A 27,852-nucleotide genomic window follows, 5' to 3' on the forward strand; every position below is an offset into this window, starting at 1 on the left:
TAAAGGAATTTGCTGACTCTGGAGTCTTCTCTCTTATTAGTGCCCATACAGAGCTGGGCTTTTGCAGGGAGGGGAGAATACACCCTTTTGAATTAAGCAGTCCATCCTCTCCTCTTCGTTAAGTATCCACCAGTCCAGTCACCTCCCATAACAATTCTTTCCTCCTGCTTTCCCAGCTCGGCGTACACCCGTCTGTAATAACAACTGGAATAAGATTTGGGGTTAGCCCATCTAATATTTATTGCTCCCTTGTTTATTTCTTCATAAATAAAAATCATTGGTACCTGCACACAGTTCCAGCACTGTCTCTGGTATTTCTTAAAAGCCCCAAATAGAAAATAGTCTCAAGTTATGAAGAATTAAAGCAATACAATCCAAAAGGCCAGCATGTGAGCAGACATATCTAAGGACTGCCATTGCAACATACAGAATTCACGTATGGTTTTATGTTTAAAATTCCCTGGTTTAGAGAAACTGTATCAGCTAGTTAGATGTAGCTATAAATAGAATCGCCTGCTGACATTAATCACAATAATTTGGCAACATGACCACCAGTGACATTATGAAAGGGACAGGTAACTTGCAAAGCAGAGTCCAAATCCATTCCAACCATTCATCAGGAGGGGGAAAATGTTTTCCCCATATACTGCAACCTCATGAGAGCATGTGGTACTGGAGTCCATATTTTTTTCTTTTGATGAAATGTGACTTTAAAAAATATTAATCTGTTCCTTCATCTAATTTCATCTGTATGATCGGCCAAGAGAAATACACTAATTTATAAGTTGAAGTGAGCCTTGAGATAATGTCACCCACCATTCATCCAAATTTGTCACTAGCATCCCATTAAAGCTGTAATTATTTTTTAATTAAAACTAAGGAAACTGGCATGCGTGTGCCTACTTTATACATCTGTTATGGGTTAAAATAGCTTTTAAAAAATGTTTTTTTAGACCGCAGTCTTTTGTGGCCATGGCCTATGCCAAAGAAAACGCAAGCTTGCTTATTTTCTCCATGGGGCGCAACAGCGCCTGTGTGTGCCTGAACAGATTCGACTGGCCGTGAAAAGAATTCTAAATAAAACACAAACATGGAATTTGGCAACGCCACAGAAGCAAGCTTAAGACTAATTCCAGCATGCGGACCGCTCTCACACAGCAAGTCTGGCTCCACTATAAATGAAACCAGGCTCTGTAAAATATCCAGTAAAGTTTGAGTTCAGATTTAAAGGGATAGTGCTCTTATTCCAGTTTAAAATAAAAAATCTTATTAAAGAAGCTCATGCTGGCTCAATAAATCTGCATGTTGTGAGCTGTGTTTTCTTTCAGCTGATACTTCCATTTAAAAAAAATTAAAACAATTTCACTTTGGGATTGACTTTTGTAGAGGAGGTTCTGAAAAATGTGTTTAAAAGTAATTCAGGGAGGGCAAATAAAGAGAAATTTTCCTAAGGTGAAAGAAAGCAAAGAAAGTGAAGGGAATAATTTAAATATATATATATATATATATATATATATATATATTAAAATAGGTCCCTAAAATAGGAAATTCCAGAATAAAAATTAGGTGTGGATTAAGTTTGTGGGTCAGTCACCACAAGTCAAGCGGGCCATTGACAGAAGAGCTTGTTCTAATCACGTATCAAAGCAACAAAAAAGTTGACTCATGATGGGCTGCTGGGGCGGGGGTCTGTCTCTTTGTCTGTCTGCGTGCAATATGCTCCAGCATTCCCAAGAGAACTACAGAGGAGCAGGGTCAGTGGTGCTATCCCCAGGGGAATACAATCACATGGGCAACCTTCCTCTAACAATCTCAGTTGACCAGATTGGTTCACCAGAGATAACAGGAATTTGTGAAGAAAGGGAGGCGGTGGAGAAAAAGAACTACCAACAATATAAACAACCACAGACAAAAGATTTATTGGGTTTTGCCAATTCTGGTGTAATAAAAAAAATTAATAATTGATTACCATCTCAGAGAGATGTGCAATGGTCCTGGCAGACTTACTGGGAAAGGAAGGAGAAAATTATACAAGGCAGCCTTCAACCCGACATTAAAAGGCAATGGCTTTTTTCCCAGTACATCTTCATTTTCCCTCAAAGGTCTGGATGACGTTATGTTGTGGCATTCTATAATCACAAAAAACCTACCCTCCACTGCCCATTCCCAACCCGGATCATCTGCCTGCTCCTTGAAAAGAAGATTTGCTGGCCAGTGGCCACTGAATGTTTCAAGACATTGTGCTTTTAAGAATGTATTGACTATATCCTAATGATCTTTGACAATGATGGTGAAGAGGAGAAATAAGAGAGCTTTATTGCCTCTCATTTCAATAGCATCTTTTACCCTACCCGTTATGGCAAAGCTCTGCAGACTGTATAAGGATAAAACCAATAGATTTCTACAGAAATTTAATAGGGTTTATCAAAATTATTCTACAAGCCAACTGAATGTAATAGAAAATTATATCCATACTATAGGGCTTTTTTAACCATACTACAGAATTTTATATTTTATAACAGGGATATTATTTTAATTCAGTGAAAAGGTTTAAAAATTTATAGAATGGGTTTATTTTCTATTAAATTCTATAGGACTTCTGCATAAGGGTAAAGTTACTTATTTTAATGTTGTCCTCACTATAGGCAAAACCACAAACATCCTGTTCCCAGCTCTATCAACAGCACACATTTTTTTATAAAGGATTTGGATTAATTAATCTGTAAACACTCTAACTTAATTTTTAGACACCCTTTAAATGTTAAACAATGTTAGGTCATAATACGTGCACTTATTCGCTCCCTGTTCTACTGGAGGGAGGGAAAAAACCAGAAAGACCTTTTAGAAGATGTGAACTAAAATAACAGTAGTTCTTTTAAAGATGGATTACATGTAAGCAGGTTTATTGCTATTTTAAGATCCTATTCAGTTCTGTTAATTTTTATTTCTTACATAACTTATTTTTAAATGACAGATCCTTCCTAACCATATACTAGTTCTCATTTAGAGCTATATACCTTCCTGGGCTGCACAGGCGAAATTCACAGCTTGCAAAAACGGGTGTAACACCACTAAGTTGATGGAAATGAAAAGCACTAAGGCACCTCTCAGGAAGACACACTCCCAGGACTAAGTACCACATGTGCTCCCCCTGTTGTCAACAAGAATTCCACACACAGACTGATGGCATTGTATGATCATTGTTCTGCCTGGCTCATGGAAGATACTGCATGGCTCAGTGTTAGGGCATGAAAGTGGGTACTCAAAAATTACCCAGAATCCTCCTGAAGGTGAATGACTTAGAGGCTTACTGAAACCCAGGAAATAAACAAAAGGCAAGGGTATGTTTTTGTGAGCACTGAATCATCTTTGGAGTGCTTTATAAAAATAGGTTAAAGAAGCAGTTCTATGCTAAAATGGACCATTTTTGTTCTGAAAGAATTATAACCACTCAAAGCAAGCAATTCAAGACACAGACAAAGAAAACAAAATAATCTGTCAATATTATGAAAGTTAAAAAGTCAACCACCCATACAGAAAGAGTGAGATTGAAGGACAAAAAGACAAAGGGCCCAATCCCGCTCCCCTTACAAGCCACCAGGACTGTTTATGTGAGTAATCAAGTGGGATATGGCCCAAAATAAGGAAGTGGTGTTTAAACAAACCTAAAGGGAGCAGGTGTGTTGTATACATTGACTTCTCTCTACTCACGGATTCCTTAGGTTCTTATTAGCAAAGAATAATTTTAGAAGTACAGTTTTATGGAAAGATTCCAAATGCCCTGTCTCCTCAAATACTCACTCAGCGCCTGCATTAACCTCATTCCAAAAGTCCCAGGACCTCTGACTCTTACAGCTGAATTCATAAAAAATGAAAGCCTTCTCTATGTGGGATTTTTCCAAGTACACATTTTACTGATTCATCAGACCTTCCTTCCCTAGTCCTTGCTCTGGTGAATGGCCTTGTCTTTAGTACACAGGCAAGGACATTGGTTAAAAAAAACAAAACAAAACAAGAACAACAACATCCGCAGGGCAGAAAGAAGACGATTACATAAGGGACATGCCACACTCCGGTGTACTAGATACACTTATGTGTTACAAAAAATGTATGGAAACCATAGAGCAAATAAAGAAGAAAACAAAAATGTATGCTTCAAATATGTACGCAGTCATTTTTCTATCAAAAGAAGTGCAATGGGTAACTCAATAAACTCCTTTGACTTCAATGGAGTTATGCTGTGATACTGCAGTGGGCAATCTGGCACAGCTCCTTTAAAAAACTAAAAGGTTCACAAAGAAATGTACACTTACCAATGCTTTTCACACTGGTTTGTGGGTCAAACGGTGCAGGCTTGATAACATTTATCGAAATGATATTTCCTAGATTAGACTACCTGCCCTTGATTGTGAGAGATATGTCTACACACAAGACACTAATCCTCCTCACTGAGTCTGAAAAGCCTAGTTAGCACATTTCCTTACACACACACACACACACACATCAAATCGAAAGTGCCAAGAAAAGCAATGACAGAAAACATTTCTGAAGGGACAGAATAACTCAGTGCTACACATGCCAGGTGAAGAAATGCAAGCAAACGGTTTGGCATATGCTACATACAAATGAATGGGATTTTACTGAGGGAAATAAAGAATAATTGCAAACATCTACGTATTGTGTGTCTAAAAATCTCAGTGCTTTAAAAAAAAAAAAAAATCCCTGTGCACTGCACAGCCAAAAGGCAAGCCCAGTGAATTCAGACAGGCAGTGCGAATCCTAATTTGATCCTTCATTTCCTAACAGATTATTGTTTCACACAAGCCTTCCACTCTTCATGTTTTTAACATTTTTTATGAAGTGTTTACGAAGAGACTGGCTGCATTTAGGGAAAGAGTGGAGAGGTAGGGGGAAGGTAGTGCCATCAAACGGTTGATCTTACAGCACAAATTATCTGCAGTAGTTACCCTGTTGCTCCTGCTGCAAAATAAAGTGGATCCCTTCTTTGTTGAGTAAGAATGTGCACAATATTTCAACTAGAAAAATACGTCTGCTCTTGCTACTGGCAGTGGAGGTGTTTTCTGATATGATTTCTGTATGCAGCTATGTATTCACCTATACATTCCTATTAGTAGGGGCGTCCTCTTTTTATTTTGGGCCTCCTGAAAAGTATGGCATGAGCCCCAATTTGCAGAGAAAAAAGCAGAAGTGTAAATGGGGTTGTTTGTGAGTGGGTCCTTTGTCAGAGCAGCAGCAGCTCCCCCATCAAAGGTGCTTCCTAATCCTTCTACTTACTCTCATTCAAACTGACCTTGCTCCCAAATATGAAATGATTCAAGAGAAGAAATTTGGGGTTTATTTTTATTGTGACCGATAAGATGCCACAAGAAAGAACTCTTTTTTAAAAAAGGGGTCTGAAGGAACTCTAATGTGTATCCTTTAGTTTCGTTTAACCTCACATCCCACTTTGCCTTTTTCAGTAGGCTTCTCATTTGATACTGACAAGCTATGGTCAGGATTTAACAAAGACCGGTCACTAAAAAATACAAATCCACCAAGCTTACTGCTTAGCCTAATGGTGTTTACCTGCTCTGAAAACATTTTTTCCTAAACAAGCCATCATTTACCATACAGTGAGCCCCTCAGTAATGGGAAATTCATCCATTCCCATAAATAAATTAAAAAACACCTCCATCTATCTTGTTGCAATATTTTTAAATTTAATCATAGCCAGAGAACTGCTGGTTAATAATTAGCCCTTCCCCACTCACTCACACACACACACACATACACCCTTTAAAAATGCAAAATCTAACCCTCTATTTTAATATTTCTGATGTCGGTGACCGATGTCAGCTCTCCCCATACAGTAACTGCTTTAAAGCACTGCATCTAGCACTGCATTAAAAATTAATTACACATGCTATTTTATTGATAGTGCATAATGTAATGAGCACCAGCTGTGCTAAACGTCCAAACTCCTTTTTAAGACAGCTATAAAAAAAGAAAGAAACTGCACTTCCAAATGCTTCTCCTGTCAGAGGAGAAAAACAGCAACATCTTGTATGGATTTGAAACAGAATTCTTTGATTTAGCTCTACATTTGGAACGTTTGAAGAATTCAGACTCTCGGGCTTGGTGTAGTGGTATGCAATCCCGTTAACTCTCTAAATGTTGGAGCCATTGTTTCTACGGTAGGCAATGTTTCCTTGAACCCCTTTGTCTTGAGATTACTGGATCCAGTTCCACCCATTAATATTGCAATTAAGCACCTGTCTTTTTCCTTGGATGTCTGGAAATTGCAGGCATCTAGTTTTAAGCAACTTTAAATACCCCTTTTGCCCCGCTGGTTTTTAACTTTACATAATTAGGACTTACTAAGTTATACTGATAGGGTGTCTTTCTAGAACAAAGCCTAAGCCTCACTTATATTGCCAGCACCACTGCCCTGTGAAGCGCCCTAATTTTAGCTGCCTCTTTGCTGTTTTATAGTCTCCTGTTCATCTCTTGATCAACATACCATGTATTAAATATAGGTTTATGTTGAGGTCTAGTTTGTGACTGGATATGAGATAGACAGATAGATAGATAGTGCATACTTTAAACACTGCATGAAGTAAATTCTTCAAAATGCATTAAATATTTCATTAAAATAAGTAAATAAATATAACTTATCAGTGACTAATAGAGACGTCTCTTTGGAGCACAAATTTTAGTCAGTTCTACTCTTGCGTGAATCTTTTTTTTTCACAGTATAATGAGAAGAAACATTTGCAAATGATTTTAATGTAGCTGTAGCTCTTTGTCTGCATTCACACACACAGTCCAACTCCTCTTTCTCCTCTCCAAAGAAAAAGGGGGGGAAGTAGATCTGAAGTCTAATTTGGATGGGTTTTTTTTTTCAGATTCCACTCAGTAAGAGGGGGAGGAGTAACATATCAGCCATCGTCCTGGGACTTGATGAGTGAGGAGGCTTTTGCAGGATGAGTTTGCATTCTCCATTCTGATTATTGTTTTGTTTTCCATTGATCTTCCAGTGTTAATAAAACCCAGTCTGATATGAAACAAAAGCTTGCTTCTTGTTCTAGTATGAAACGTGCAGAACACATACCATATTATTAACATAAAAGTTTTTGAAATAATATTGCTTTCTAGACAGACTGTATTAATTGCATCAAGCTTTTTACAGCAGTGTGGTCTTTTCTAGCACTTCTCATTGGCCGACTCGGATTATAAACCAACACAAAATGAATAGTGATATATAACTAAAGGAGGAAAAAATATTCTACTGTTAAAACCTATTATTTGCTTACAGCTAGTTCTTTTAACTTTATTGTCACTTTAACCCATGCCAAGAAAACACCAGACTAGTTAAATAATACAGTGAGCAAAATTTTAGTAGCAAAGTAAATTGATGTTAACTTTACAAGATTACTGGGTAATTATTAGAATGTCTTAATGACTAATATGGTGAATGCCTTGAATTAACAGGAAATTGTTCTAACCATGTGATCTAGGGCCCCATGGCTCCTCTGTGTTAGACCTTGAACCTCACAGTTCTTCCCGTTTATCACTGCTGTCAATGCCCACTTACTGTTTTTAAATATGCAACTGAAGTATTACAATAGCTTTCTACCTCCTTATAGATATGTCTGTGTGGGAAGGAAGCTGTTTCACTGATTGATTAGATATAGATAGATAGATTTAATTATTTTTATATACGTATATAAAACCCATGCTCACAGGGCCAGTGCCAATGGATTTAGATCAGGCCCATAATAACACAAGTATAATGGGTAAATTAGAGACCCATGTTGTTTCAATGTGCCTTGCAATGTACCAACTGCAATTCCATTTATAGCGCCTTTGGATTGTACCATCTTCAGGGCAGGGACTTTTTGTGTTTCTACAGTATGTCATAAAATGTCATGTACTCTCGGGCTGAGATTTTCATAGCCCATTTCTCTTTTATTTTAATGGGAATTGAGCATCCCAGTTTCATAGGCCTCTTTGAAAATCTCAGCCTCAAAGTATAATATTAATAAATCAGATCTTGAAAAAGACACCTGTATTTATAGTAAAGATGTATTGTGAAAAATGGCTTCAGTGAAAGTTTTCCAGAGCGTCAGTATACACAAACATACATATATTTTTACATACAATTATGTCACTCAATAATCATTTGCATGTCTTTGTTATGTATTTTACAGTTAAGCTAAGCTGTCAGAATTGATTTAAACAAAATAAAAAAGATTAAAAAAAGCACTCTGATCTGGCAAGACACAAAGCAAAGTGAATTTTGTGCCCATTTATGTTTTAGATCCAACCTACACAACCCTGTGAATTTCATGACTCTGTTCCAACTTCTAATTAAATAGGCACTAAAAACGTTTAAAACAAGAGAGCCCAATTCAACAGACAGAAGCTTCTGAGGCACAAAAGACACTGCAACAGTGATATGTGTAGATATTAAAATAATAATATTTTAATATGTAAGCTCTAACTGGCTAATTCTACATCCTGTGTTGACTTAGACACAAAAAAATTAACAAAAGCGTAACAGAATATGCAACTAGTAACCAAAAAGTGGCCCAGCACACACCACAGCAGAACTTCCATAGCATCCATTTGTTGCGGTTATTATTGACTACTTTGAATATTATCAGCATCAAAATTTCTAAAGAGCACAAACAGTCCGAGATGATGCAGGATGAATTCCCATTTGCACAACTTAACAGTGTCTTGTGTACAAGAGAAATCATATCTAGGACCAAATTTTCAACAGCAGCTTTGACATGTGGATGCCCATATGCAGCCAACAACTCAGGTATGCCACCACAAATTAAACAGACTCCTAAGGACCTAACTTGTGAGTGACAATCAGAGATACTACGTGCCTACAGATGCACCTGCAACTGCTTGTCCTCAGATTTAGAGATGTTGAGGCTACACTGAAAAATGTGAGGTCCTTACTATGCATTTAAGCAAGAGCTGAAAAATACAAAAAGGTAAGAAATGGAGGAGGAAGGAGAGAGGAGGGAAATGTTAATGGCTTTTGTTCAAAGAATGAAACAATTCCTCGGAAACAGAAACAAGGCTGACAGAATAAAGAGTTAATCGAGTCAGGGACACAAGCAGATCCCTAAAGCTGGAGTAAGTGACTCTCCAGTGTAAATGGTTTTCTTAAGAGGAAAGAAAATAAATTGAGATCATCACCAGTATTATTATACAGTCAACACAAAGTTTCATTTCCACAAAACATTTTGGGTGTAAGAAAGACCTTGCTCTATGTTCTCAGTGTTATACATGGAAGACAATAAAGGGTTAAGTAGATATGCGCCTCCTGTCCAAGGGAAGAAAATGCTTCTTTCAAGCAGAACTTGACCAACTACTGTCATAAACACTTAGCGTGTGCTTTGATATAACCTATTCTCTAAGTGCCATAGACTGTAGCAGTAATTATAGGAAGCCATGATAACAGGTCTATCTCCCCACAAAGCTGGCATCACTCTTTTAGCAAATAGATCATTCCAAACACTAACAGCGCACAACTATAAAATGCAAGTACGTAAAATAGAAAAGCCTTGTGTTCCAACATGCTGTAATGAGTTAGTCCTTCCTTCCTTTTCTATTTTTAGTTTTACTTTCTTCTCTCTCCATTAACTGTCTATGTTTGTTTTAGAAGCAATAGGGAATAAGGGTATCAGTTCATTGTTACAACTACCTACATATCAAAGACACCCGGGTCTATTCTATATTAAAAAAAAAGAGAGGGGAACAGACAATATGAGCTCACCTCCAATATGTTTTACTAGTTACAGGAGGAAACTGCCTACCTTCACATAGTGTGTTAATTGTTTATAAGGGCTTGACTATATTAGCTTTATGGCAATGTCAGTCCACTGAAGCCAATGAAGTGAAGCCATATTAACAGAGTGGAGAATCAACCCCACTGAGAAAGCAACCTGCTTATAGGGAACTTGGATATAGTGCAACTTCACATATCGCTGGCAGACATTATTTGAATGCTTTGCACTGTGCAACATATCATGCTGGTTATAGAGAGTTTGTGCTGAGAGCAAAGTTGATGTATGAAAACTGACTGCACAATGGACCCAATCCAGCATCCACTGAAGTCAACTGGAGTCTTTTCATGGACTTCAGGCTTTGGATCAGGCTCTTGGAGGTTCTGTTGTGTATTTTTAAACCTCCTCTTGAGAACTCTTCATCCTTCAAGACTCAAGGTTTAAAATACTTGCAAAACTTTTGATCTGTTCATCACATTAAATCTGAAGTTCCTAACTTTCTCCCTCAGCCCCAGTATCGCCCAGTGGAAGACCGCAGACATTTAAGGAAATACAATCAGGTATTTTCCAAAGAAACTGAACCACAGGGACTCTGTCTTGATATATAGTCACTGTTATACTGTGGTAGGGTTTTATCTGCACATGCTACAACGAAAAGCTGTATGTGAGCAAGCTTATGCTGGCCCTTCCAAGAGGTCATAGGGGCCAACTCTTGAAGGCTTTACTCACTTCTCACTCTGCTCAGTCCGTCCTGACTGTCCAAATTCTGCAGTCCTTATGCAGTATTTACTCAGCATTATTCTGTGAAACTCCAAGTAAGTTTGTCCGAATAGGGACTGCAGAATTTGGCACACACGGGAGTTTTTCCTGTCTAAGCACTTTAGGATTTTGCCTTAGCTGAATTTTCTTTTAGGCCCTTCCCATTTTCACCTCTAACCCCCTAAATTCACTACAGGCCTGACCCCTCAACTAAGCTGCACTCTGAACACCCATTGATTTCAAAGAGATCCCGGTGTCTGAAATGGCAGGGTCAGGCATCAACTCTTTAGTCAGTCACATGTCAGAGTCCTCCCTGGCAACCTGGGTTCCACTAATCTCCACATTGCCTTTCCTTCATGGCAGTGACAAGACTCGGGGTTTAAAAAATGAAGACAAAAAAAAGTTAATGAGGAACATTTTCTCAAAAGCCAAGGAGAAAAAGTGCATGGAGCACATACATCCTGCATGCACATGGACTCTGAGGAAAGCCCTTAATACAAATGATTAGGAAAAAAAGACCTCAGATGTTAAATGTTATCCAATTAAGCTTAAAATAAACAGCCCAGAGAGATGAAATCTTGATACCAGGGTATCACATTATGTAAGGATTCTCAGACATTTGCTCACAATGTGGCATAAACAGACCAGCAGCAGCTGGTGGTGACATCTGAAAGTGGGTAAATGGGGGGCAGGGGAGGAAGGGGAGAATGGACTCACACCCCTTTTCCCACTCCCCGACCTCAGTGATGAGGGAATGTTTACATTTTCACTGCCTCCCCCACACAACCCAGCAAAGACGACTCTCCCACAGTACAGATGACATCACTTGGCAGCACTACTGACCTTCAGATAGCAAAAAAAAAAAGGTTTCTATTACCTGACAACTGACAATGACATCCAAATGTGCCTGAAGTCTCAGTCTGAGTCTCAGTCTGAGTCCCGCCAACTGAGACTGCACGTGCACCACAGCAGGGCAGGCTAAGGCAGGGCGGGAGAGAGGCCAGTGCGCGGAGAGGTGACGTGATCACTGATGTGTGAGGGTGGGAGGAGGCAGCTATGGGAGCCCCCGGCAGCTTTGCAGGCCTGGACGGCCCTGGAGAAAAAACAATAGAAAAAACTGTCAGTCGGATCTAAGTTTGAAGGGACAGAGAAGGCATCATCAGGGAAAACAGGAGGGGCGGAGGGCAACTAGGCCTAACTCGCTACATACTTTTAGTTAACTAATTTATATGTCAGGCTGAGACCGTTGTGGCTCGTTGGAAAGCCAGGGAGGAGAAGCCAGGCTGGGGGAATGGGCAGGCAAGAGACCTGAAGAACTACAAAACCACAGGTTGCTACAGGCAATTTTCTGAAAACAAACTCAGACTGGAGGGGCCCAAGGGAGGGAGACATCGAAAGGGGATGAGGTGGCCGGTGAGGGAAGCTAGAGAAGGTCAAAGATGGTGCAGATGAGAACTGGAGGTGGTTACCAGACCCACCAGCACGTGCTTAGGGACCGAATCAAAAGGGGGATTCTTGTTTTATGGCGTGTTAATGCATTTAACTGACACAAAACTGGGTAGGCTTTCTGCCGAGCTGCTGCTGAAACACGATCAACCCACCAGCGCAGACAAAGTGCAGCGACTTACAGCTCAAATGGTTTCACAGAGGTGCCAGAAATCAAGCTCCCAGAATAAAGCATTCATGGGCCACTGTGCTTCCTTCCCATTTGAGCTGCAGCCAGTTACGCATTTTGCATGCCCCATTTGTGTATTCTGTTTCCCTATCAAGCCTATAAAGAATGAAACAACCTTTTTCCTAATAGCTGAAAAACGATATTGTAGCCTCAAACTGTGTTATTTATTTTTAACGCATCTAGAAATCTTCTGCTATTTAAGCTGTGTTTAGAATCCTCTCCTGCTTCCCTGGAAACCCTCTCTTCTCCAGGCACTAGTCAGAAAGGAGCCCTATGACTTAAAAAAAGAAAATAAAAATCTTAAAATATGTGTATACACACACATACCTATGCACAAATGCACATGCAGACTCACACACACACACACACTACTGTAAATCAGTATAATTCCACTGAAGTCAATGGAATTACACAAATACTCCAACAGAAGATCTGGCGCTATATTTATTTAAAGCCATGACTTTTATTTAATTACTCAACAAGGAGTTGTAACTAATCCAGGGTAGCTTCTAAATAAAGCTATGTGGTGCAGTGGTCACCGTTCAAAAGCTGGCATTTGCCAACAATTACCTCACAGTGGTACCTCGGAAACCACAGGTTTTCCCCTACATTTAGATCAGGAAACAAGTGTGTTAATTGTAGGGTATCTTTTGGCAAACGCTGTACCTATTTTGTTTTAATGGTGACAACTCTGTCTGTGCATGCAAGTACATGCATAAACATATACACACCCGGGCATCAAGAACTATTTTGCCACAAGCCCTATAACATTAGAAGCAGCATGTTATAATGCATCCTCTCCATCTCAAGAGTCCCAGTTCGAAAACTATGCCTACATGTTGATCTGACAGTTACACATGTGAGGCAAATAGGGATACTTCATCCTTGGCACAGCATCCAGAGTGTTAGTCTGCAAGGACTGCATTTGATTTTGCCGTTTATCTTAAATGGCTAAGAGACCACCAGTGCAAAACATTTGTGTGAAGCTTTTGCCAAAACCACAAGTGAAGAATCTAAATTCCCTGTGTAAATACTTGAGCTCCAAGCATCAAGGATAAAATTTGTGCTCTTTTACAAGGACTGCTTTTAAATAGAAGCCATCTCTGCGGCTCATGGGGCATTTTTTTGGAACTGTTTGATCTCACTGCAAATGCTTCAAAAACAGGTAAAGATAACCATTGTATCTGTACTACATTCTGAGTATGACTGTGTGCCAGGCAAAAAGAAACAGATGTCAGACATACACACATAGGGGCCGCTTCATTGTAATTTTAAAGTTCAATAATAAGGGAAGCATTTTTATAGAGCAATAAAGACCTGCGAACGGGGGAAGGCATCCTAAAGCTATTGAATAATTGCACTTTTATTTTTAAAAAATAGTATAATGAATTAGGTTGGCACTCTGCTGGCCTGGTTCAGCCACCTGGTTACTGGGGAACTTGTGTGTTGTGGGAAGAGTTGTGGGCTTGACATCTGAGTACACAGGGTGGCTATTGGACATTAATATTCAAAATTATATTGCAACCTCCAACTATCCATGTGTGGCACCACAATGTTTGCACCATAACGTTTCTAAGAGACAGACTGGGACATACAGAAGGAGTTCAGGTCACGTGTACTCCAATCACTTACACCTTTCAACAGAACCAAAGCTTACAAGGGAGTCTAGGGGGGGGCCAAAGTTCTGTCTATGGGCCATATGGGCCTACAGAATTCTATACTACCTGAGGGTGAACTCAGCTTTAATACGGAGGGGAGGCCTGCAGGGAGCACAGATCCCAGCATGCAGCATGACCCAAATGTTGGGATCAAAACGAAGCACAGCAGTCTTTCCTAAAATCTCAACGGACCACAACTCTCTGTTAAGGATCAGGATGGCTGCAAGCTGCTCCATTTAGCCACAGCCCTCAGGATCATGAAAAGACGCAATACAGCCCTCAGATAGGCACACTGAGTCCAAGTTCTAGTCCAAGGTGTCCTGCTCTAGTAAGAGAAGGAAATGAAGTATCAAAAAGGACACTCCTAACAGGTGCAAAAAGCAAAAGTGGGGCAAAGAGCAAGTAAAGAAGGGAGAAGCAATAAACAATAAAACACAACCCTGGCAGGTCTTAAATGCCACTACTGCACAGATTGGTGCTGTGAGAGAGGAAAACTCCCAGGGCTTACAGACCAGCACAAGGCCATGCCTTCCTCTGTCAGCAGTTACAGACCAGGTGGTGCCATCTTTTTTCTCACTGCTCCCTTCATTTTTAATAACTTTCTGAAGCATCTGAGGATCAGACAAGGTGGCACCTTGGCAAATGCAAAGTGCCTGGAAAATAAACTCGCAGAGAGACCTCATCCATTGGGTTCAAAGGAAGTGGCCAGAGAAAATTAGTGCATTTTTTTAAACAAACAAAGCTTCCTTCTGGTTGTATAAATTGCGGAGCTGGTGCCCAGCAGCACCTCAATAAGTACATAAAGGATGTGTCTGGGTTTTGCACATCCAACCCATTTTCAGTGAGTACCAGGCAACCCTAGAGTAAGGAGTGTTTTAAAGATGAAAACAAAGATAGGGTAACTCCTCATCAGTTTAACTGCTTTAAATATAAACATATTCAAGAAAAGCAGAAATCTGCCCTTTTAAAACAGTGGTGTGAGATACTGATCATTCTCAACTCAGCCACAAGTTACAGGTCTCGATGCAGGAATCACTGGCTTGAATTCTATGGCCAGGGTTATCCAGGAGCTCAGACTGGATGATCAAAATGGTCCATTCTGGCCTTAAAAAATCTATGAACTCCTTCCTATTTCAAAAGATCAGATACTCAGCATTTACCCATTCTTTACTTCAGCAAATCTCCCACTGAGATAAATTCTGCTCCCAATCACACTATTATAATTCTGGAGTAGCTTCAATGAATGGTTTGGAGTTACTCTGGATTGACACCAGTGTAACTAAGAGCTAGAATTGTCTCATTCATCACTGCAAGATTTTGCCAGAATGGGGACAGAGTGGAAACAAAGTAGAGACTTCCAGATTGGCCCAATCACACCTAACGTGTAGGTTTGCAGGCTCTGGACTAAAATTTGACAAGTGCCCAGTCCATAACTGGCCTGTCAAACTGTGTCCAGGCTTCTTCACATCCAAGTTTTGTACATATAAAAAACTCAAACCAGGATGAGGAAATCACATTTACACATGAAAATCAGATACTGTACTTAGAAATCTAGACACCCAGACTGCACAATCTGGGCTCAAGGAAGCCTGGATGTAAAGAAAAAGTGGGTGCAATTTTAGAAACTACTTTAGAAAAATTGATCTAATTGTTTTAGTGTATTTTATATATCCCTGCCTAGATGTTTGAGGCATAATTCTCCTCTGCAATCAGTATGGGAGAATCACTCACCTGCACTGCAGATCTCTATAGCATATTTTCTACTCATTCTGCATGTGTAGCTCCCATTGACGTCAATGGGAGTTTTGCACGTAGAATAGTGTGAAGCAGGCATAGAGAGATCACAGTCCGGATAAAAGATGTCCAGTGCATATGGGAGAGGAGACATTTTTCCTTACACTTTAAAAAGGCTCTACATTGCATATATATCACTGTTGAATAGACTCCCAGATACATCTGAGAGTCATTTTTGTTCCCCACTAATTTTACATTTACAAAGAAGAATTACTACAGATAATTTTCCCAGGTATCTGGCTGGTGCGTCTTGCCTGCATGTTCAGCGTCTAACTGATCACCATATTTGGGGTGAGGAAGGAATTTTCCCCAAGGTCAGATTGGCAGAGATCCTGGAGGGTTTTTGCCTTCCTCTGCAGCATGGGGCAAGTTTAAATTAGTGTAAATTGTGGATTTTCCGTAACTTCAAGTTTTTTTATCATGATTTGAGGATTTCAGTAACTCAGCCAGAGGTTAGGGATCTATTACTGGAGCAGGCGGGTGCGGTTCTGTGGCCTGCCATGTGCAGGAAGTCAGACTAGATAATCATGATGGTCCCTCCCTTCTGACCTTTGAGTCTAAGAGTATAAGAAATTAAGTTAAATTAAATATAATCCCCCAAAATTGAAATGAGTGTAAGGATCTTGCTGACAATGATAAAACCCTGGAAAGTCACAACCCCAGCATAAATGTTATCCTTTCATTGTTCCTCTCACCTTGCCTAGGCACTGCTGGACATACTGTATTGTATATGAAAAAACCGAATTCTCTCAGACACATCTGCAGAACAGTACCCAAGCACAACAGAGTGGTACAAGGGTGGAATTGTAGCCTACCCTTGGAACGTAATGTATCAGAGTTTTTAAGACAGCCAACAAATTAAGAGAGATCTTATTTTATGTATTATATTGTGATCAATGTGCATGTATATATGTGTGTATTTTTATATTCCTTTCTTGGTGTGTTGTGTTTGCCTGTATGTTTTTGTGTGTGTACATTTGTTTAAGCCTTTCTTCCAAGTGCATGCGTGCCTCTGTATGTACATACTTGCTTCTCTGTACCCACGTGTGCAGGTAGACAGCTCGATAGGCAGTCAGAGAGATTCAGTTACATTATATAAAAAAGCTCTTAAAATAATGGCAGATGTCAGTCCCAAGCAGGAAATTCAGAGTGTAGGTTGCAAACCCATCTTTGCACCATCCCATTGTGTTCAGGTACACTCCTGCAGCTATTTCTGAGAAGTCTGGTATTCTGTATTTACCATGCAGCAGCCATGAGCCAGACACATCCGACAGTGCAACGAGAATCTATTTGATAATCTCTCCCGCTGATCTGAAAGCCTTTCCTAAAACGAGTTGTTTCATCTGTGTTACATATTACAATATGGACCTTTTCCACCTAGTATTATAATCTCTTAACCATGGATTTTCTCTCTCACACACATGCAAAGGCACACATATGAATAGTAGCACACACACAGGCACAAGGAAGCAAGCACACACACAGAGCACGTACAGTACTGAGGTTTACATAGAGGCTCTAATCTTTTTCAGTGGTAACACACATACCATGGCATGTACACACAGAGAGGCAAATACCCCTTTCTCACACACACAGAAGAGTGTATGCAGATACACACATAAAACATGTACATACGCACATGCGCATGCATACACCCACACAGAGAGGCATGTTCACACACAAGCACTCAGGGGTACGGACACCCCAGCCACGCCACCTTTCAAGACAAAGTGCACACAACAATTTGTGATTATTCAGATTCACACACCGCCTGACTTATATTATTCTTTCTCCAGCTAAACTTTATCTACAAATATGAAATGCAATGTTGTAAAGGACGGGTGTTCTGCGTGGGTTTTTTTTTTTTTTTGGCAAACGAGGCTTCCCTTTGAATAGATACGTTTCTTTATCCCAAGGATTCCAACTGATAATGCATAAATGAGTCACAGAAGAACAGCGACGTTGTGAGCATGAAGGAGAAAGTGTGTGAGTGAGGGACACTGGCACAGAAACTTGACAGTACCCTAACTCCCCCTCTTTCTCCCTCCCCCCCATGCCAAGACATTAATTCTCACAAGTCGGAGAAAATTACTATGCATGAATGCAAAAAGCATGATCAGGAGTAATTAACATGGCTTCATATGCAAATTTTATTAATGCAGAAGTACAAAGTCATTATGCAAATGAAACTTACGTCAACTCTCTTGACAAATATTCATCTCTAAAGCTCAAGTTTCTCCCTTCTAATTTTTTTTGGGGGGGAGGGGGTAAAACAGAAAAAAGTGACAAGAACTGTTTGACAAGTTTGCAAAGTTGTTTTTCAACTAGAGAAATTTATTCTTGCACTGTTGATATTTTGTTGTTGTTGTTGTTGGCAGGTACACGACAGCTCATAGAGAAGGGAAGAGGAGAGGTGGGGGGCAGAGGGAGGGAGAAAGCTACCAGCAGCAGGCAGCCAATCAAAACGCCAGCGGCTGTAATGAGCGCGATTGATGACTGTTTGGCTTTACTGCAGGGTAATGAACTAGAATCCAGTCTGAGGAGGAAAAAAATATGAATATTCATGAAGCTGTGCTCCTGCCTTTGATGATTAAAGAAATTTTTAATATTCAAATAAGCGCTTGCCAAGTGATTAACAAAGAACAAGCACGCAGGAATATGGAAATGGAGCTGTGGAAGATTTGGGAGTCACAGTCTGTGCAGCAAAGACAGCACAAAATTTCATAAACAAGATAGGCAGATAACCCAATTCAAATTCAAGCAAATAAAGAAAAAAAAATAAAATCCAGTTTCTTTTCACTGACTCAATATTGTACCAGCCACTTTATTTTAAATTATAAGGGGGAAAACAACTATACAGTAAGACTGGGGGGGGGGGAATATCCCCATAATTAAATGTACTGTTTGCTTATTAAGTGCGAGTCAATTTTGTCAAATCTACCCTGGAAAAGGTTGGGAGTTTTCTGGTTACAAACTGATCGGAAAATACAGAATAACTTCCGTGTCTGTTCTGGGGCATTGCTTTTTAGGTGTCTGTTCCTGCATAGTGCTCAGCACTTACAAAATGTGGAAAGCCCTCACCTTATTGTATATAACTCAGGCAGGAATCGAGGGTGCTTTGCTAACCAGACCAAGCCCTATAGTATTATGTGTGGTCCCTATGCTACAAAGTCCATCCTTGGGTGTGGCCAAAGTCTGGAAACAAAAAAACGTACCAGGTAAGGAATAGTGCGCATCCTTGGGAGCCCGGCGGCAAAGAGGAGTTCAAGAAGGTCCCAACCAACTAATCAGTTGGTAGGAAATGTGCAGGCAGCATTCTCCAAGTGAGAAAGGTCCTTGCCTCCCCACAGGGTTTATGAACAATGCTACAAAAAGCCAGCAGTTTTACAAAATGTCTGGTAAATTCAGGCTCTCACACTTTAATAGCTCCACTAAGGATTCACACTGAAGCACATAACAGCAGTATTAACTGCCAAAATCATTTTGCAGTGAAAATACATCTAATTAACAGCCGACAACATCCACTGTTTTGAAATTTCAAATACCAGATAAGTTGAGTGCCATCTTAACTGAGCACCAGATAGCTGAGCTCTAACTGCTGCTCCAGGGACAAGGCATGTAGGTCATCATTCCTTGGGTCTCTCTTAAGACAGCGGAAATCGGACTCACCTTCTTTGTTATTAGATCCCAGGTTACACAGGCCTGTTTGGCTTTTCTGCAGATTTTTACAATCTGAGGTTAATTATTCCCATATTTTAAAACCTAAAAAACATATTCTAGGAATCATTGAAGAATTAGCTGATTTCTTCAAACTGTATCATTTCAATGCTATTTAAAAAAAAAAAAAGAACAAGGATGAAGCCACAAATTGCACAAAATTGCCACAGACAAGTCTTTCTAAAAAGGCAGAATGGATTTGATGGGATTTTCTCCCATAGCTGATCTATTTTTATAGAGACAAAAAATATCTATTATTTAAGCACTGTGAGGGGGGAAAAAGCCTAAATGTAAAAAAGTTAAGGTTAAACATCGTCATTCAGGAAATGCAAAGTTATAGCTGAGACTTTTATCTTCTGAACAATGCCAAGCTCTTCCTAACATGCCCTGTTGTGGCTAAGCATTTGTAGGAGTCTGAAGTATTATGTTACATAACATATATGCTGCAGTGGTTAAGCACAACAGAGCTGGTTAAAAAGAGTGAATGTGACCTCAGCTTTACACTTCCTGACTTTTGTTAGTTTATGTCAGATCCTTAACACAATGTAAACATTGTCTTTTGTCTATGCAATTCCTTGGTTTTGTTTTAATAGCAGTATTTTTTTTTAAGTGCCTTGGAAGCAACTAACAGCTCACACAGTCAGTTCCTTTGCAGCTCTGTCTTTGGAGCTTTTATGCTCTATCATAAGAACACATATTTATATGTAAGGCAAAGATTTACTTAAGCTGTCTTTAAAAGGCATTTTGAAGTCCCTATTTACTCACTTCTGGACAGAAAATGATCTTTCAGTGGATCAGCTGAATACACACATTCAGTACAAGGAGTCAAAGTGAAAAGTATTAGGGTCATGTTTTTATAATCACTCTCTAAATTTAAGAGCCCCAAATTGTGCATGCAAGTTGTAGGGTCCTAGTAGTAGTCAGATGCTATAATAAAATAAATAAATTAATTAATTAATAATAATCATAATAAACAACTTTCATTTCACTAATGCCTTCCATACAAGGCTCTGGAAGCACTTTACAAACATAAATAAACTGAGCTTAAAACACCCCATGTAAGGTTACTAAATGCCTAAATATCCGTTTTGTGCATGCAAATCCTCTTTCTGTGTACATATCTATGTTTTTGATCATCCATATACTTGTGTCTCCTATTTTGGGTGTTCATGTTTAAAGAGTAGGATGAGGATATTTTTACTTACCCAACAAACCATCTGAATTTTCACAGGTGACCCCTAATATCCCTGAAGATTGCTTATGGAGTGCCAAAACCTGCCCTTTAGAAGACAGGTATGTTAATTGTTATTTGTCCCACTATTTGGCAACAACTGATGTCACGGTGCGTATTTTGTATGCCACTCATCAGTATCCATATAAAACACACTCTAGATCTCATGCCTGTTACCTGGTCAATAGACATGGCTAGAGAATCAGGTCAAAGACTTTATACTCCACTTTGTCTAATGTCACGGCTGGGTCATTGAACCAAACCTGCTCATTTATCTTTGTTATTTTTTTAATCACTCAGAGTTTAAATGCAAAATAATTAAGAAATAAACCAATATTTATTATTTTAAATTCACCCCCCCCATTAAATATACGAAAAGAATTACTCACCAAAACCCAAAACTATTATGGTCCAAATTAAACCATGCTCCCTCCTCCTCAAGACAAGCGTGTTTGCATCATTGGTAGCTGCCTACATTTCTATAGGGGTGTATTAAATATCAGGGAGCGACACGAGGAAAGGAAGGGAAGGGAAGGGAGGGTAAATGAGGGCAGAATCAGGCCTAAAGTATCTAGCATTAACAAACAGGACATCAAAATCATTTCTCATTTGAGCTAGTGTGGTCCAGTAAAGCAAGTATTGGACTGGGAGTCAGGATAGTAGGGATCTACTCCCAGTTCTACCACTAACCTCCTGTGACCTTGGGCAAGTCACTTCACCTCTCTCTGCTTCTGTTTCCCCTCCCATCCTTTGTCTGTCTTGTCTATTCAGACTGTAACCTCTTCAGGGTCTTTTACTACGTGCACGTACAGTGTCTAGCACAATGGCGCCCTGATCTCAGCTGGCGCCTCTAGGTGCTACTGAAATAAAGTAATAAATAATAATAATCACTCCGATTGTGGAAGTTTTTTTTTTTTTAAAAAAAATACAGGATTGACAATAAACAGTGCATGAATATTCCCCTGATTTCATTCCCCAGCTCTCATAATTAAGTCCTGAGGAGTTTCAATGGTTATACAAATCCTTGTGGGGATTTAAATTTTTAGTCCTGAATATTCAGCAAATATTCCTGATATAATCATAATATTAAAACATATCGCCCCAATAGGTGATAAGAGCAATTTAACCAATCCTGGAATTAATGAAGGGAATTAGGGGGTGAAATCAGGGCTGCATGTGGGCAAAAATACAAAGATACACACACACACAGTATATATATAGATACAGACATACACACACACATATACATGATAGATAGATAGATAGATAGATAGATAGATAGATAGATAGATAGATAGATAGATAGATAGATAGATAGATAGATAGATAGATAGATAGATCGTATAGCTCTTGTCATTTTAAGATGCAAAAACGAAGGGACATGGGTAAGCAGGACAGGAGCCTGGACTAACCAGTGGTCAATTATGCTGACCATTTGGCTTCTGAACTTGTCCATTTGGGACCAAATTTTGTTCTCAGCTGCTCGTATTTCAGTGCACACAAGCATCCTCATGCAGAATTTGGCCCTTAGAGAAGAAAGCAGAAGGAATTTGCGGCTTGGACAAGTTCCTCCCACCAACTGCCCCTAAATTTGTCCCCATTCTATTCTCACCCCTTTTTTCCTTTCTCCTCTACCCCACTTTTTCATCTGCCCCCACAAATCACCCCTCACCAATGAAAAACCCTGGTGGCAGAATTAGACTGTAGTGGGGCTTAAGCAGCTCTCTAGCTGCCTGGTCTCAAAAGTGATTTTCTTATTATGGTGAATCTCAGGAGACCTGCGGAACAAGAAATGTGGTGGTGGGAAACGCACAGAGAGAGTGAGACCAAGGAGAAAGGAAGGCCGGAGCGAGAAGGGAGAGGCAAAGAGAGACGAGAGGACCAACAAAAGAATGAAAGGAATGAACAAGAGCAGAAAGTTATGGTATTCTGTCTCTTTTTTTCTGTCCCCTCCTTCTTTCTTTTTGGCTTAGAAGAAACCAAGGGAATGTAATGTTTAACCCTATATTGATGCAATGTTAAAGCCATGAATGGGCACAAAGGAAATGGAAATGTTAAGGTGCTCATGGCTGGGGTGGAACTGGACCTGTTCATGGTCTGAACGATACCAACTGGTGCTCCAGAATCCAAGCCTCCTTTAAAATAAATAAATAATTCTCTAGCCATTAGAGTTGCAAAGAAAACTTTCTGCTGTGAACGGGATGTAAATCAATGAAGTGCTGTTTGTCTGAGGCTACAGACATTGTGAAACACTATCTGAGAGCTGTGAACTGCCCCTATTCACCTCTGCAGCTGTTAACTCTGAAGACTAATGACAACAGTTTAAGTATCAACAATGTCAGCTGTTTCACTGTTGACTCAAGAAAGTGGAGGGAGGACGATCAGCTCGTATCACTGTATGTAGAGAACATACACAAGAAGATCTGTGCTATCTTCTGTAATTGACATCTACAAGGGCTGCAACTTAGCATATGGGCAGGGCTTGGTTTGTGAGCAAAGTTTGGGAGAGTACCACGTATTTCTTTTTCCAGTTAGTCTCCTGCTAACAGCAATGTTAACTTACCCAGTATTTATAATGTGGATATTAAGCTATACATTTTATACCCCCTCTAGTCTTCAAAAATTGCACACACGTACAATGTGGATGAGTTAATTACACTACTAGCAATTTCACTTTTGCTTTTCCTGACTTTTTACATACAAATCTGTAACCACAATTTTCCCCTGTGTATAAACACTACTCACAATCACCGTGACATTTCACATAAGCAAACTAAAACATAGCAAAGAGTGGCAAGTAGTTAGCAGGAAAATATTCAATATAGATTTAAAAAATAAGGGTGGACTTTGATTTGTGGACCTCTCTGGGAAGAAAACTCCACTAGTGAGGACCTAAAATGTCCCAAAGTTTGATACCTTGAATGTACAAATGAAGTGGGTAAAGTGACCAACAGGAAATTTGACACAATCCACAAAGCTATAAGACTCCTGAGGATTTTAAAAGTCAATAGCAGGATCTTAAGCTTAATTCTCAATTCAATTGTCAGCCAAAAAATCTGAATAAGTAACAAAACGATACATGAACAGAAAGTATTCCAGAAAATTAACCAAGCAGGTTGGTTTTGATTAGCCATCTAAGGTGGATAAAAAAAGCAGGAAAAGACTATTATAGGGATTTTAAAAGGTGAAATAATCGAGGAATGAATCAAATTTTATTTGCAAAAGGAAGCTGTGTGTTACAAATTTTGGACCCAATCCTGGTGTTATATAAATTAATCAATTATAGTTTTGCCCAGTGCTTCAATCAGAGCAGCAGCAGACTCTTTAGGAATGTTGACTAAATGAAGACTGGATGATCAAATTCCATCTGGGAAGGTAAAAGAGTAGCACAATCAAGAAACAACCCTTGTTCCTCACCACCGGTGCAGAAGGATAACAGCAAATTCAGCCTTGAGAAAGCAAGAACCATTTGACCACAGGACATGCCGCTGTAATTATATTCTCTTTGGGCCTGATTCTATGTCATTTACTCATTTTGAGTAGTATCTTACTCTGCAAGTAGTCCCACTGTGAGTACAGCCAAATCAGGCCCTTTCTTAGTATGTCTGTCTGAAACTGAAGCCAAAATGATTTACTGTATCAAGAAGGATGTTTACGAGGGCAAGCAAAAGACCACCATTTTAGCCATGTTCAGCATAAAGAAATTATAGTCAATTCATCTTTATTATCCTAGTAAAATAAATGCCAGTGGATTTTTTTGTTTTGTTTTTAATGAAACTGTCTATATACTCAAACTGGAGCTCACTGCTTTGTATCACACTATAACAAAATCTTTCTATGGCCTCTTTGGTTTCAAGACAAGTTTCTGAAATGTCACTGACTACAAAAATTGAACCACCCTGTAATTAGTTTCAACAAAGTAGTCCTTTTAACCCTGATTTTCTGGATGTAGATGGCATTTCAATATACATATTGTGAACATTTCCTTAAAGGATGAGTGGAATCAAGACTGCGAAATCACAAACTGTGTTCTGATGTATCACTTAAAACAACTTCTTGATTTTTCTGTAACAGAATTCAATCCATTTTCCAGTCTTTTAACAGGTGATCAGGCAAAATGTATTCGCATATCAGCAGTGGCAAAACAAAGTAACACCTTAGAGCACTAATTTGATAACGATTGTTATAACCAGTTAACACTAGTATCATTATTCCTTATGATTTAATATTCTACTGGCTGTAAGAGAGGTTTCTGTTCTGCTGAGGTTTATACCACTGTTTAATGTAATTAAACAAACTGGCAGCAAAAGCCTCATGGAAATATCATTTTGATCGCAGAGTATTCCCACCAGAAATTTAAAGGAATCATAACATACAAACTTTGATTCTGTTTTATTTTTCCTCCCATTCTGAAACTGATCAGGCATTTCTGGACTTAGTAAAGCAAAGGAAAAAATTAATTTGGCTTCTCAGGACATGTGGTTGTTTACAGTAATAATCTACTGCGAATAATGAGCTCATTTAAGGTGTAAGAACAAAGCCTGAGTTAACAGGCTCTGTGCAGTGAACTGAGTTGGGAGTGGGAATATGGAATTCACCGTCTCCCAGCGATGGACAGGGCACAGCCTTCCAGTGTGCTGTGTTCCCAGCCATTGACTCCAGCTTGCTCCCAGTATCACCCCTATTCTGCTTCAACAAGCATGCACAGAAAATGGACGCCCTTCTGAGTGGCTGCTCACTTTGTACGCTCTCCCCAAAAAACTCACCAGCTAGAAAGGGCCTCATAGGAGCCTCCACCCTGGGGTGGATATTACAATGATGGATTTTTAGGTACACCACAGAAATTCTATTTTCATGGAGGGCGTGATACCACTCCTACTGAAATCGAAGGTAAAACTTCCACAGGCTCCCATGGGGGAAGGGTCAGGCCCGACCAGTGTGACCAAAGAACTGCATTTGAGGCCTTGGAGGGAAGGAAAGGAGTATTTTTCTAGTTTTTCAATCAAACTGAGGGTAGCGCTACACTTAATACAGCTGCACCACTGTAATGCTTCAATGAAGACACTACTACGCCGATGGGAGCGCGTCTCCCAACAGCCTAGTTAATCCACCTCCATGAGAGGCAGTAGCTATGTCGACAGGAGAAGCTCTCCCATCAATACAGCACTATTTATACCAGGGTTAGGTTAGTATAACTGTGTCGTTCATGGGGGTGGATTTTTCACAGCCCTGAGCGACATAATTATACCAACGTACATTTTGTAGCGGAGACCTAGCCTGAGTAAAACTCACAAGAGCGCTGACTCTTGTGAAGCTCCCATTGGTTTCAACAGTAACTTTGCTGGCATAAAAGATTGCAGGATCATGCCCTACAGTTAAAATAATCTCAATTCCAAATCAGAGGGAGCTTTGCCTACATTGATTATGCAGCATTGGGCCCACAGTCTGGAGACATAGGCATGCTTGGGCATCTCTAGAGGACGTAGTTCACTGACTACAATGGAGCAGCACCACGGATGAATATGGCCCTGTATGTCTTTGTGAAGAAGGGACTTACCTTCCACTTCTAGGGTGTGAGCTCAGGCCCCATTCTACAGTCCTTACTCAGGTGAAACCCCTGTCAAAATCAGTGGAAGTGTTGCCTAAGTAAAGACAGATTGCAAGATCAAGCCCTTGGCCTGCCATTTGGAATCCAAAAGGAAATGGAATGGCAGCCACCACTCCTACCCCTAACAGGCACAGTAACAAAAAGAAAAACACCCCGCTTCCTTCACAACAGCAGAGCACATGAGGAGAGGATGGAGTCAAAACTCAGTTAAAATAAAGGCTTAGTCACCTTTCCCTCGCATCTGAGAGGGTATCTGGAGGGAGGAAAAAAACACTGAAACGATATCCATACCTATCCTGATGTGGGACAGGGAATGACTAAGGGAAGAGAAAAATGTCTGGTTCCTATTACTGCTATCGTCAGTCCTTTCTCCTTCACAATCACAAATAGTTTGCTTTAAAAAAAAAAAAAAGCTTCTGTAATATATGTTCTGATTTCCTTAAATTGATCTCACAAACTGCTAGTATCTAGTTACATCTCCCCATACTGCAGGTTTTAATACCGATATTCTACAGCCTCATTTCTTGCAGGGGGAGGTAGCTCAGTGTCACTGGGTTTTGCAATCCAGCAGCTTACTTGGCAGAGCGAACTGCTGGTTGGCAAAATCCACTCCTTTGACAAAACTACTATTTCTGGGCACTCACTCAAAAACAGGTAGGAAGCAAATGCTGAGAAATAAGGAAGTAAAAACAGCCAATAGATTTTTCACTACCAAGAACTCCAAGAGTAAACATGATTTATTAGCTGTGTTTAACGTGTCTCCTCTGCACTAGACTGCAGAAATCTGCTTGCATTTAAAGAAGGAAGGAGGGGGGCGGGTGTGGAGGGATAAAAAGGGAATCCATTACAGAGCTTCGCTAGTACTTTCTGAATTGTTCAGTCACCCAGTTTTATTGAGTACAAGTATTTTCTAACCCAAAATATATTCATGTGTCAGAAGAAAGCAGCACTAATCTGCTGTTAATTAACAAGCTGCTGCTAACAAAAGATGAAGGACCCAATTCATACAAACAATATTTACGTGGGCGTCGCACGATTTTGCCACAGATCTTTTCTTTTTTTCTTTTTTTTTTCCTTTCTCCCTTAGCACAGGAATTGTGGGTATCTACAGTGCAGGAATTCTGACTCAAGCTTTGGACCAGTCTACGTGGTTGAGCTGAGAATCCCATCCTGCACCTGCTGAACTTAATGGCTAGATTCCCAGTGTTTTCAATAGAAGCAGGATCTAGCCCACAGCTACAAGAAAAATTACTGTTGATTGAAAAAGTATTCCTTTTTTCTTTGACTGCTGAAGGTGCCAAGTGAAAATTTACTTAGATCCTTATTCAATTAAGTAGCAGCAACCATCTTTTGGCTTTGGGCCCACAGCAGCAACAATGCTGTGCCACTGAGAAGTGACACCTCAAGCCCCCTCCAGCATTCACCCTATACATGTAACCAGTGGAAGGGCTGCAAGGGGGGAAGGAGAGAAAGGGTCTTAAACTTCAGTCTTTGATTTTACCTGTGTTCACATGTGCTGGGGAGATGTGTGTGTGGAAGGGGGAATGTTTTCACAATAACAGCACTAAAACCTGGACGGGATATGGTCTTGCTGCTCAAAAATA

General features: G+C 39.8%; 1 protein-coding gene across 5 annotated transcripts in view; it reads right to left on the reverse strand.

The window, feature by feature from the left end:
- BCL11B (BCL11 transcription factor B) overlaps positions 1 to 27,852 on the reverse strand; it is a 98,565-nt gene that overhangs the window by 41,509 nt on the left and 29,204 nt on the right. For 3 of the 5 annotated variants that reach the window (XM_073349609.1, XM_073349608.1, XM_073349612.1), the window contains exon 3: positions 11,443 to 11,658. The exons of the other annotated variants lie outside the window; for them this stretch is intronic. In XM_073349609.1, coding sequence (XP_073205710.1) covers positions 11,443 to 11,658 — 216 coding nt within the window. The remainder of the gene's footprint in view (positions 1 to 11,442; positions 11,659 to 27,852) is intronic. 5 annotated transcript variants of the gene reach the window in all.

Source organism: Lepidochelys kempii, chromosome 6 (genome assembly GCF_965140265.1).
Source record: "Lepidochelys kempii isolate rLepKem1 chromosome 6, rLepKem1.hap2, whole genome shotgun sequence".
NCBI classification, from domain to species: Eukaryota; Metazoa; Chordata; order Testudines; family Cheloniidae; genus Lepidochelys; species Lepidochelys kempii.